General features: G+C 44.7%; 1 protein-coding gene across 10 annotated transcripts in view; it reads left to right on the top strand.

Annotated features, from left to right (window-relative positions):
* Hydin (HYDIN axonemal central pair apparatus protein) overlaps positions 1 to 13,334 on the top strand; it is a 326,725-nt gene that overhangs the window by 199,491 nt on the left and 113,900 nt on the right. For all 10 annotated transcript variants that reach the window (XR_007592102.1, XR_007592103.1, XR_007592104.1 and 7 more), the window contains exons 24-28: positions 1,297 to 1,434; positions 2,232 to 2,304; positions 5,403 to 5,513; positions 5,942 to 6,151; positions 7,065 to 7,202. Coding sequence is in view for 4 of the 10 variants with exons in the window: in XM_050144333.1 (XP_050000290.1) it covers positions 1,297 to 1,434; positions 2,232 to 2,304; positions 5,403 to 5,513; positions 5,942 to 6,151; positions 7,065 to 7,202 (670 nt within the window). In the remaining 6 variants the exon portion in view is untranslated. The remainder of the gene's footprint in view (positions 1 to 1,296; positions 1,435 to 2,231; positions 2,305 to 5,402; positions 5,514 to 5,941; positions 6,152 to 7,064; positions 7,203 to 13,334) is intronic.

Below are 13,334 nucleotides of genomic sequence, written 5' to 3'. Positions count from 1 at the left end.
CACGAGCCTTTGGGAGAACATACCAGATCCAAGTAAAAGCAGAGAATAAACATGTGTCCACATAAAGACTCATGTGTATGTGTTATCTCATGATGGCATCTGAATGTTATGGACACATATATCTGGGATGGTCAGGAAGATGACTTCTCACTAAGCTGTATAATTTTGATATATAGAAAATATACTAGGATATGCTTCGTAACTACATCTATTGTCCTACAAGTGCTATAAGACACTTAAAAGCCTGCTATGTTCCTCTTACTCAATGCTCATTGCAACTTTATTAATAGCATCCAAAGGCTAGAAACAGCTTGGGCGTCCATCAACACGAAAACAGGTTAAGTATCCATATTACAGAGTACTACCCCATTTTTGAAAACAGTACTGTTCCACATACCAACACTAATCTCAAAATGTTCATGTTGAACCAAAGAAGCTAGGCACCAGTAAGTATAGATGCCAGACAGACTCCATCTCTATAAAACTGTGGGCAGAATATATCCACCGTGCCATAAAGCACAAATCCACAAGGATGACATGTGACTTCCGGGGGATGATAGTCTGTCTACACATGGGGCGGTAGGTATTTGGGTCCGTGTATTTGTAAAATTTCATCAAACCATATGCTGATGAGTTTGTTTTCTAAGTGAACCACATCTCCATAAAATTACTTTATTAGGTAAAATTGGAGAGGCAGAAATCAGAACGTGGTAATAGGGTACCCATAATTTAGGAAACCACACTCCAGGCCTCAGTGGGAAGTGGGCATCATCCCAAACAGATGAGGAGCTATGGTGAGCTGGGAGGCTTTCCTTCTGCACAGGGAAGATAGGACAGTGCCAGGGCCTTCTGCTGAGCCTGGGCTCTGATGTGGCCAGGAGGACTGGATAAGTGAACTGGTTTGGAACACATAGTAAAAGATGAGGAGGAAGAGGAGGAGGCCAGAACAAAGTCACGTGTGCACAGAAAGAAGAAGAATGGGAGTGAGCCTCGGCCTTGGCCTTAGTGACATCCGAAGGCCTTTTTAATCTAATGAGTGACACCTTACTAGTAGCATGAAAGACCAGCTCTCAAGATTACTCCCAGGGTTTGAGAAAAAGCTCCATGGTGTAGTGAAACTAAACTCAGAAGGGAAATCCTGGATCCAGGCTGAGATGGGGTGAGGCTGTGGAGATTTTTAAAAGACAAGTACAAGAAAGCTCAAGGCATTCCTTCTAGATCTTTCCAGTATAGGATATGAAATGAGAGCCCAGGGGCCAACATTCTTCAGTTTGCAATGCATTCTTGCCTTGGTAGGTTTGCACCCTGCATCAAGCCGTACAGTGCTTTCACGTCCCAGATGGAGTCCATCCCAGCAACCTCAGTTACCGCCAGCTCGCCAGCAGCCCCACCGATGGTAGAGTCTACTGAGGTGGACTTTAGCGATTCTATCAAGTAAGTAGGCAAGGCCAGTGTGGTTCTTTCCTCTCACTGAACTTACATTCTCAACACCCATCCCTCCCTTGTCCATGCAGACACATCGTAGTCAACAGTTAGATGGGTAGATTCTGTGTTAGACCCACCACTGACTCTCTGGGTTAGAGTGCTGGGAACCACCCCTACTGTCCAGTGGCATACAGAGTTCTGAATCCTGGGGGACTAAGTCCTTCCTTCCCATTGCTCCTCCACAGAGCAAGGCTCTGCCTACAGGATGGAACTCAGGGTAGAAAGCAGAAAATAACATCACTATCCATCTATCAAACGCTGTGTCCTCACAACAAACACTCTAAGTCATTATGAAATTTAGCTAGATATGGTGGCACGTGCCTGCCATGTCATTATTCATGAGGCTGAGGCAAAAGGATTATGAGTTTGAGGCCAGCCTGGGCTACATAGTGAAACCCAGGCTCAAAAACAAAATTTAAAAAAAAAATTGTGAACTTGAACATTGAGGACTGAGGGCTTGTCCAAACTGTCTGAAGAATTGCCCATGCTTCCCAGAATGCTTTTTTAAAAAATAGGACATGAACCTGATGCACCAGGAAAGGGTGTCCTCTTGGAAACTGAGCAGTGTAAAGGCTCACTCTACAGCTGAGCATTGCCATCTGAGCTCTTGGAGAAAGTGTCCCTTCAGTGATACTCTAGACTTACTCTGGGATATGGCAAAGAGAAAGAGGAAGGTGGGGGCTACAGCTGGACTGATGGTGATGGCTGCCAAGTGAGTGATTCTCTCATTTCCTCCAACTCCCCAGGACTATCCTTATTGATGATGAAGCTGGACCTGAAGAAATCAAAAAGCGCGCAGCCTCCACCGTGATCTCAGAAGTATGGTTCCTTTACTCCTGGGCAGGGCTAGCAAGGGAAAGGTTCTTCCCAAAGCAGAGAAGAGATAGGGGCAGCATGCCATGCGCAACACTGGGATGGAGCTGGCATGGGGCTGGGTAGCTTTGTCCAGGTCACCTCTTCCCCAGAGGGAACACCTCAGTGAGCACCTGGGATACCTCGAGACACAATTTCTGAAAAGGAAAAATGGGCATCTCCAGGCTCTTCCCCCTCACTGCCATGGGGCTGCCAATGGAAAAGTACCTTTCTCAGGAGCACTGTCGCATCTGCAAAGGCGAGCTGAGAGCTAGCTGCAGGCCAGGGAAGTAGCTCAGTGCTTAAAGTGCCAATTGTATAAGCATGAGGCCCTGAGTCAGATCTCCAGTGCCCACGTCTCTGCGCCACACATCGGTAATCCCAGCACTGGAGTGACGGGTGTGGAGACAGGCCTACAGTCTAGCCAAATTGGTGGTGAGCTACAGATTCGGTGAGAGACCCTATCTCAATAAAATAAGGTGGAGAATGATCAAGATGTAAACATTGACATCTTGCCTCCACATACATGTACACACATAGGTACTGGCACCTGCTCTCCCATGTGAACACAATAAACATTTACATGTACATAAACACTCCCATATACAACATGCCCACAATCCACATACATACATTTAGAATTCATACCCTTCAATACTCCCTCAAGAATGACACAAAGTTCTCCACTAGAAAGATATTTTTATTACACGTTGGAAATAGCAGGAAAAAATGAAAAAAAAAGCAAAATGAATTACTTTGCTAAGACACAGTCATGGCAAAGAATACACATGAGCAGAGATTTTCATATGTACAGGCAGTGGAGCAAACTGATATAACCTCTATGACAAGTAACTTGGAAGGTGTTTCAATATTTAAAACACATTTTTCCTCTTTTAAATTATTCTCCAGATATGCCCCTGTGTTTATATGCAGATGTTACTAGACTTGTACATCACAGCTTTGTTTAAAAAAACAAGAACATTTTGGAAAGAACAATTCTTCCAACAGGAGAGTAACTGAATAAGCCAAATTGCATCTGCACAAGGCAGTGCAATAGAATGTAATTCTATTATAAAAAAAAAAAAAAAACAGATTCTCTACTATAAACTCGAAAGTATTAAATACAAAAGTGCTAGGTGAAAACGGGCAACCACTAAAGTGTGTGCATAGTCTTCAACCATTTAAGTCAAGGCAAAACTATATAAAAACAAAAACTAATAGTTATTTTTTTAATATTTTATATATGTGATTTTTGCCTGCATGTGTGCATGTGCCACATGTGCATGCAGTGCCCACAGAGACCAGTAGAGGGCATAAGATCCCCTGATATTGGACAGATGGTTATGTGCTGTCAGGTGGTTGCTGGGAATAGAATCCAGATCCCTGCAAGAGCAGCCATTATTTTACCCACTGAGCCATCACTCCAGCCCCAACAACTAGCACTTACTGAATACTTAATAAACGTTGCATAGTTGTAAACATTTTTTACATTGTCTCTGTTGGTGGGAGCCATTATCCTTTCCCACTTCAGTGAGAGGATGCATGCATGTGTCAAGCAGTCTAGCCGGGAGCCTTGGCAGTCTATGTTTCTGAAATGGCGAAATAGCTATATTTGCGTACGTATAGAATATCGAAGAAGTGCAAGCATCATGAAGGCAGAGGTTTTCTTTTTCCTGTTCTGGTCACCATTTTATCCCCAGAACCTAGAACTGGTTCCTAGTATATCTTCCATAAGTTCTAGTCAAATAAAGCCTGAAGAGGTGGTTCGGCAGTTAGGAGCATTTGCTTCTCTTCCAGAGGGCATTCTCAGTGCCCACATCAGGAGGGCCACAGCCACCTGTAACTCCAGCTTCACAGCATCTGGTATCATCTCTGCCCTCCATGGGCACCTCCACTTCTGTACTTACCCATTCTCAAATACATGCATAAATATATCAAAATATTTTTAAATAAATTTTTAAAAATTAGTCAAAAGAAGAAAATAATCAGGTGAAGCCTATCAAAACCCAACCAGTGGTTACCTAAGAGACACCAGAAGAGTAAGGAATATTGGTAGAAGTATTATTTTCTTAGATATATACCTTTTTTAATATTTTAAATTTGTATCATGAATATGTATCAACTACTTTTAATATTCTAAGTAATGCTCTTGAAGACAATTCCATCACATGGGATATAGACAGACACATATAACACAGGACAGAGATACATACATACATAGGTACTATATATAACCTATTAATTGTCTTTTCTTTCCTTAAATTTTTCCCTGCTTTTTAATGTCACACTTTGTCTTCTGAATGTTCACTAATTTCTGTCCTCAGAGATGCTTCTCATCAAGAATTCATTCAGTACAGAAAAATCAAAGCAAAGCTTCTCTGAATCCCTTCATTCATAAGAAAACTACTGGCGATCTGCTTGGTGTCTCCCAGATACTGCTTGCAAATGCAAATCTCAGAATGAGTCTGCACCCACTCCTGCCTTCAGGCTGTGACTCACACGAGGCTATGCAATTTCACATGAATGAATCCACCTTTTCTCTCATTCCTGGTCGACAAATACACATTGTGTCATCCTCTGTGGGCAGAGAGGTACCACACACGCTTTATTTAAAGCATGCTGTCGCTGGTGGGCAGACAGCTTGCTTTCAGAGCTCCCCTGTTAAAATAACTCTGCTGTGTACATACATATATGTACATTTTGAGCATTGTCCAATTATTGTCATAGGAAAAAATGTCCAGTTTTTTAAAAGGTATTTTCAGTACATATACTTGTATTGGAGAGGGTATATATACACATGCGTGCAGTGCCCATTGTGGCCAGAAGAGAGCCAGGTCTCTTGAGCTGGAGTTTCAGGTTCCTCTGAGCCACTCAACATGGGTGCTGGGATTCCAGACTGAGGTCCTCTGGTGCTTGCTCTTAGCCACTGGGCCAGCTCTCCATCCCCCGCGTCCCAGTCCTGTCGTCATGTCTGCTTTATGTCCTCTCTCTCACAGGGACGGAGAGGTGTGCCTGATGACGGGCTGCACGCACTTGCTAGCTTTTCCTCCCTTTTCCATTTCTAGGCAATAAAATACAGCTCTGCAGAAACAGAAAGAAGCCAGAGCCAGGCGGACTACCCAGAATCCCTGTGGATCTTTGAGCAGGAGGAGATGCTTTCCATCGGGATAGAAGAAGTAAGTGGTCTCCCGGGGTCCCTGATTACCCAGCACTCATATGTCTAAGCACCTGCTCTGTATTAGAACCGAGCATCTGCCCAGAGTGCCTCCACTGTTACCTTCATACATGGCCAAGAGTTCAGTTAAAAGTCGGGAATGACCTTACTAGACCTGGATGGAGGTGGGTGGTCCTTGGACTTCCCACAGAGCAGGGAACCCTGATTGCTCTTTGGGCTGACGAGGGAGGGGGACTTGATTGGGGGAGGGGGAGTGAAATGGGAGGCGGCGGTGGGGAAGAGACAGAAATCTTTAATTAATAAATAAATAAATAAATAAATAAATAAATAAAGTCCGGAATGAGTCCGCTCACTGACAAAATTTAACTCATCTGCTGCAGACCCTGTCACCATGACCGCTGTTCTCATGTGGGGTGACTTTCTCTACAGGTATTTGACATTTTGCCCCTCTACGGAGTTCTGCGGCCATACAGCAGCCATCAGATATCATTTACCTTCTATGGGCACTGTGACATCATTGCAAAGGCCAAAGCTCTGTGTGAAGTGGAAGGAGGGCCCACCTATGAAATAGTCCTGAAGGGAGAGGCCTCCCTGGTCAGCTACTCCTTTGACACCAAGGACATTAACTATGGACTACAGGTACTGCAGACAGCAGGTGGGGATTTTCTGGGTTTGCCTTAAACATGGCTTGTAGCCCTTACCCTTGAATCTCTCTTGAATCATCACGCATCCGTAAGCAGCTCCCCTGCCCCAGTCCCCCTGTTTGCAACCATTTTCCCTTGCGTTTCTCACTGTCTCCTCAAGTTAAACATGAGAAGATGCTCATTTTTCCGTCCAGAAGCTGCTGTGATTCTTCTCTTTCTCTCGTTAGCACTATTTTCCCGCACCCCTCCATTTACAATGCCCAAGGCTCTTTGCTGCGCTCTCCCACACACCCCACAAACATTCAGCACCCAGTATTTCCAAGTCACCCACCTACGTCCCACTCAGTCACACTAATCACACTACAGGACTTCATCGAGCCATGCCTAGATTTTTGTTTCAATGTTTTGGGGTTTGATTTCTAGAGGCAGGGTCTCATGCAACCAGGCTTACCTCAAACTCACTTTGCAGCCAAGGGATGACCTCAATTCCTGATCCTCCCACCTCCGCCTCCCAAGTGCCAGGATTACACACATCCCAGTGGCGTCAGGAGCTGTGGGGTGTCACACAGTTTACCCTTTTGTCCAATCAGCCCCACCTGCAAGATGTTTGTTGCAATGAGTCACTGGTCTGGCTCAAGGCCTCTGACATACCATCGTCACTGGACCCTCACCGAAGCTCCTCTCAGATATCCTGCTGTTGTGTTGCCCCGAGTTATGGAAATGTCATTCCACAGGGCCAGACCGTCATGCACTCCCGCAGGCCATAGATAGGGCAGACAATAGGGTGGGCCAACCAACTGACCAGTATCTTACGGAGTGTCTGTGGGGCACATGTGCTGATCTCCTTTGTCAGGGCAACAGCAGACGCCCCAGGCAGGTAACAGCCCTTCTTCCTGTTCTCTCTTCAGCTGTTTGACCATGTCACGGAGCGCGAAATCACACTGAAAAATACTGGGAAAGTTGGCTTTGAGTTCAAGGTTCTGACTAACTACCCGTCTTCGCCAAAGAATCTTCTCCCTGGAGTACCTCTTATCCTGCCTCTGTCGGTGAGTCTGAACTGAGAGGGCTCACACCAGAGAGACAAGCCACACCCAGGCTGGGGGAGCACTACTGCCAGTACCACAGGTGTGGCTTTTTTTAGTTAGAACTGAGAATTTGGAGTCAACTATGATGGTGCACATGTGTAATCCCAGCATTCAGGAGGGCGAAGCAGGAGGACCAGTTGTTTGATGGAGGCCAGTCTTGACTACTTAGCAAGTTTGAGGCCAACATTGGTTATATGAACCTCGTCAATAGACGGATTGATGGACAGACTGATAGAAAGATAGACTTAGGGACATTCTTCATTAAAGAAACATTTTTCAAGTCCTACATTACCCATTTCCAGGTACCATGGATGCATGATGAACCAATTAGATACAACCTATGGATTTTCCCCATGATAATCATTGATTTTAGTTGGATGTGGTACACCTTTCAAATCCCAGCACTTTGGAGGCATAGGAAGGAGACCCTTACATTTAAGGTCACCTTGTATGATGAGATACTATTTCAATGGTGGGGAGAGTGTTTCCCACCAGGACATCAAATGTCCTTGCAGTTCCTCGGGGCTTCTCCCATACGAGCTGTACCAAAGCAGCTTTTCCTCTGCATGTATGAAGACACCCACAGCCTTGAAAGAGTCACTGTGGCTTTCGAAGCAAGGGGAAGTGGCTCCTGATGATACTGTATTGATCTCACAGTTTCTAAAACCTTTTGTTGAATTTTTCTCCTCCCGAAAATGACACGATTTTTATAAAAAGCTAGAAAATATTTTTAAAAACTATATAATTAATTTATAGCTATTTGTAGTCTTTTGGAGGCTTTATTTTTCTTTATGTGGGTGAGTACCCAAGGAGGCCAGAGAGGGACGTCAGATCCCTCAAACTGGAGTCACTGGCGGTTAGGAGGCACCTGACTCGGGTCCTCCAACAGCGAAGTGCTTCTTAGCCGCTGTGCCATCTTATCATCCGGAGACAAGGAATGCTGTTCTCCCTGACATGTCGTTCATACCCACGTCCATCACCATCCCCTGTGGCCTTTGACCTGTGTACCCGTATGTTAACTCCATGCTATTGTCATGGCTGTGGCTTTCAAACCCCGGTTAGGAGCTGCTAAATCAACTCCCTTCATTCTTCTCCTGATAAGCCTTAACTGCTCTTCTGAATTGGCATCTGTGATTCCTTTTCCTAACTTCACAAGTCTAAGGCTGACCTTTGTTTCTTAAAGAACAGTGGGAAAGGCAAGGCTGTTTATTCCTTGAATATATCCATTAGCCTCACCTCATAAGTTTTCGGAAGATGAGTTTTAAACAGGAAGAAGTCAGCCTGGAGAGATGGCTCAGTGGTTAAGAGCACTTGTTGCACATTTGTTAGCAAGTGACAATTGGTCCATAAACTCCTTCTTGTGCTCTGGCCAGCTTGGGTGTAAGAAGTGAGCATTTCTTTCCTTTCTGTCGTCTGGGATGGTTTGCCAACTGATTGCTTTCGGAGAGGCTGGCCAGACTTGATCAAATGCCACATGTGCCTTCTTCTCCAGGAAGATTCCTTGGACTCAGCAATAAGTCATTCTCACAACTATGATTTATTATAGCAGAAGGGCACAAAGCGAAATCAGCAAAGGAATGAAGCCCAAAGACAAAAGGTCAGAAGCGAGGCACACCTGAGAGGATGCCCGCCAGGGAGCCCCACGGGACACTAAGTCCCTGCCTTAGCTATTCTTTTCATTTCTGTGACAAAATACCAGGCCAAAAAAAAAAAAAAGCAATGAATTGGGAGGAGAGAAGAAAAGGAGGGCTAGTGGGAGGAAGGAAGGGCAGAAGAAGGAAGGAAGGAAGGAAGGAAGGAAGGAAGGAAGGAAGGAAGGAAGGAAGGAAGGAAGGAAGGGCTTATTTGAGAAGGAATATAGTCCATCACCATGTGGGGCCCGCAGATTGTCCGCATTGCAGCAGGAGCCCGAGGTGCTGGCGACAGTGTCCACACTCAGGAAGCATCAAGAGAGGTGGATGCCACTTGTTAAGCTTGCTTCCTCATGTTTATTCTCTCCCGGACCCCAGCCCATGGGACAGAGCCACCCACATTCCGGGTGTGTCTAACCTCAGTTAAGCCATTCTGAAAACACCTTCACAGACGCACAGATGGATGTTTCCATGGTGATCCTAAAGCCAGTCACATTGACAACAAAGCTTAATCATCACAGTCCCCCAGTAATAAACTGTGGCGACGGCTTGAGAGCTGCCAGGGACTCACTGGAGATGCTTGTCACCCAGGGGCTTCTGCCTGTCACATAGCAAAATTCCCTCAGAAATCAAGCAAGGAGGTGACATAAACTGTACTATTTGCACAGATGTGGCAAGGTAAGGAATGGCAAGAAAATGGCAAGAACCTTCCAGAACTTTGGCTTCCAGATGCCAATCAAGGGTCAGCCTTGCAAGAGGCCTTTCTGGGGTCCAGAGCCTTGAAGCTGCTGTGACAACCCCTTTTTACCTAGGGCTTCTCTTTCTCTCTGAATGGGATTTTCTCTGCGTGTTTTCCCTTTGCAATCTGCCAACTGTCCTATTATGAAGCCAAGTTCTTAGCATGCAAACAAATATTTGCAGAATGCATAATTGCCCATGCATATTCAGTGTATAGCAACGGAGAGACGTCTGCCCAGCAGTACTGCATGAGAACCGTTCTTATTGGGAAAATGCATTGCTAAGCTTTGGAGAGAGAAGCTAAGACTGCCCTCCTCCCAGAACACTGAGCACAGGAAGAATGGCTCTGTGGGGGAAATGGAGACTTGTGTGGACTGCCCAGAGGAGGAGTGAGGAGAAGGGAGCAAGATGGTTTGAAGATAAACCCTACCGACACAAGCATGGCACCCTTTGCAGCTGGACTGTGCAGTGCACACACACACCACATGTGTGTAACCTCACACCGTGATTCATGAGGGTGAGGGTCTTGTGAAATTCAGGAGTGAGCATCAAAAACATAGCATATAAGGAAGCCTGAGAGTGGAGAGAGAGAGCAATGGCTTCTCACAGGAATGGTGACAGGCAAGCGTCACTCTCAGTTTGGGGATTTGAGATAAGTTTATTGACTTCACTAGGCTTAGTGTATCCCCAGCACGTGTGCATTAAATAAGTTATAGCTCAACATATGTCAATATGTCACTATTTTATTATTATTTATGTTGTGGCTTATTTTTTCTTACCCTCATTCAATAGTTTTTCTTCAAAGAATATGTAATACTCCTAAGATATTAAAAAAGTGGGCAAGGGAGGCTAAAAGAGGCAGGCATGGTGGTGCACACCTGTGATCCCAGCTCTGGGGAAGTGGAGATGGGCAGATCCCTAGGGCTCCCTGGCAACCATCTTAGCTATGATGAATTCCATGCAAATGAGAGACTCTGCATCAAAAGCCAACATCACGCTCTGAGGAATGGCACCCAAGGTTGTCCTCCTCCTTGCACACACATGCACACACACACACACACACACACACTCACTCAGAGAGAATTCAAAAACTATGAAGATACGAATCATACTCAATCATAGATACTTCCTTAACTAGAATTTGGCCAGTATTACTTTCCCAGTTGAGGTTCCAAAAGAACTGTGCTTTTTTTTTTTCGCAAGCTTTATTTAAAACTGGCATAGTTGTGGCTAGGTAGGCACAGTGGTTAAGAGCATTGACTGCTCTTCCAGAGGACCAGGTTTCAAGGGCCAGCATCCACAACCGTCTGTAACTCTATTCCAAGGAATCTAATGCTCTCTTCTGACCTCCACAGGCACCAGACATCCATATGGTCCACAGAACCATCGTGTACATAAAATAGAATGATTTAAGTGGTACAATTAGATGTAATCCATGACAACTTGCCTTTTTTTTGCCCAGCATTATGATTTTTAGGAATCACGCATATTGTCACATCATAGCTATAGTTCACTTATTTTTACTGCAGAATAGTATTCCTTTCCTAGTCATGTTGAAATTTCCCGTCTTCCATTGAAACCACATTTAATTATAGAAGGTGAGTTAGTCAGAAGTTTCTCATTAGAAACAATCCTACCATGAATTTCCCCATACATATCTTCTGACCCAAAGGTAAATAGATGTTTTCCTAGGGACTTCTGCCAAAAATAAAATTGCTAGGTATATTGCCAAAGTCCAGATTCAGCGGGGTTCAGGTCCCAAAGAGGAGGTGTGGAGTTGGCAGGGGAAGAAATGGGCAAACGTACATCTGAGGGTTCAGCAGCTCTCTCTTAATCAAAGAGACTTTATTTATATAGCATGTTGCCTACATAAGTCATTTGGCAAGCATCAGGGCCCCGGATCTCTTTTTCACTTCTCGGTTAAATGTCCATGGTAGAAAAGCAAAGTACACAACAGACATTCCTACCTGAAACAACATCTCAGACAGCTCTGTCACATCAGGAAGTGACAAATTTCTCAGGGTCTGCAAAGCATAGACCTTCTGTTTTTCCAGCCAGTGTCCAGACTGGCTGCTCATGCGGTTACATCATGTTAGATAGTCCGAAATTGTTTTTACTTTACCTGTGTTATGTGTAGCATCGTTTGATGTTTTCTAAAATGCAAGCTTTACAAAATATAATAAGCATTTAATTAGCTGATTATAGCATTTTTCTGTTCCTCAGTTTTATAGGAAGAGCCTGTTCTTTGCATAGGCTCCCAGGAAGGAAAGTTCTGGTGTCTCGTTCTTTTTCCATCAGCCCACATTGTTCTTATTTCCTCTATATTTGCTCCAGTATTGGACAGTAGGTATACCTATGACGTCTTGTGTCCAGAGCTGAGCAAGATATTTCTTAGAATCCACCCTATTGATCCCACAGTCCTTGGGGCAAAAAGCAGACCCTTCCTTCTGTGACTCACCTTTCAGGCCTTGACCCCATCTTCAGAGTTTTATCCCAGGAAAGTGAATCCATTCCCCCGGGGGCTGCATCAGCAGGAAACTCCCCATTATGCACAATTGCTCCTAAAAGCGAAAGCAGAAGCCACATGCTGGTAGCCACATCTCTTGATGAGGTTTTTCTGGAACTTTCTCAAGCAACATCCTCCGCACCAGGGTATGATCTTCTTTACGTGGTGACATGAAATGTTTCGTTCTGTTTCTTTGTGTTGGGTTTAGTCTTCAGACAAGGTCTCTCTAGGCAGCCCAGGCTGGCCTCGAACAAAATCCTCCTGCATCCACTGAGTGCTGGGATTCCATTTCTACGCTGCTGTGCCCGACTCCTACAGGGTTTCCCTCCCTGTGTGCTTATTGCTCTCAAAGTTCCACGAGAGGCACATAAGCATCTCCTGTGGTGCACCTTCTCACCCAACTTGATACATTCTACCAGCTTTGTGTTTTAAAAAGACAAATTTAGTGTCGCCTTCCTTTGCATTTCCCTCATGGCTGACAAAGGTGAGGACTTCCACTGTCTGAATCCGGAACAAAAAGAATCCTGCAGGTAATACCACCACACTTGCTTTCCAGTTATACCGCAGAGTCAAAGGGATAAAAGCAACCGGGCACTGGCACCAAAAAATAAATAAATAAAACAGTATAAAACCACACACATACAGTTATCTGTTGTTGTTGTTGTTGTTGTTTTAGAAATGCCAAAAGTATACATCAGGGGAAAGATAGTATCTTCAACAGATGGTTCTGAGAAATCTGGGTTTCCCTGGGTGGAAAGTGAAACTAGGTCTCGATCTCTCTCCCTTCCCAAAATTCAACATCTAATGGAGCAAAGACCTCAGGATATAATTGCTAGTCTGGTAGGGTGTGGCAGTGCTGCTCACTTTTAATCCCAGCACTGGGAGGCAGAGGCAGGTGGAGCTCTGTGAGTTCAAGACCAGCCTGGTACAGCGAAACTGCTAAAGGGAAAAAAAAGAATATTTCAACTTCTAGGTAAGCACAGGTGAGAACTTTCTGAATAAGACTCCAGAAGCACAGGGAATAAGGTCATCAATGGACAAAGGTGTTTTATGGAAGTTAGAAGCTTCTGTACCGAAAAAGAAAATGTGAAGTAATTGAACAGTCAGCCCACAGAGTGGGAAAACATCACTGCTAGTGACTCATCCCACAGAGGACCAGTGTACACAATATACAAAGCTCAAACCCAGACATTAAGAAAGGAACAACACATTAAAATG

Source organism: Alexandromys fortis, unplaced genomic scaffold (assembly GCF_014885135.2).
Source record: "Alexandromys fortis isolate MF-2015 unplaced genomic scaffold, M_Fortis_MF-2015_v1.1 scaffold_1, whole genome shotgun sequence".
Taxonomy (NCBI): Eukaryota; Metazoa; Chordata; class Mammalia; order Rodentia; family Cricetidae; genus Alexandromys; species Alexandromys fortis.
The sequence above is the reverse complement of the archived record's forward strand: the minus strand, read 5'-3'. Positions and strand labels throughout refer to the sequence as shown.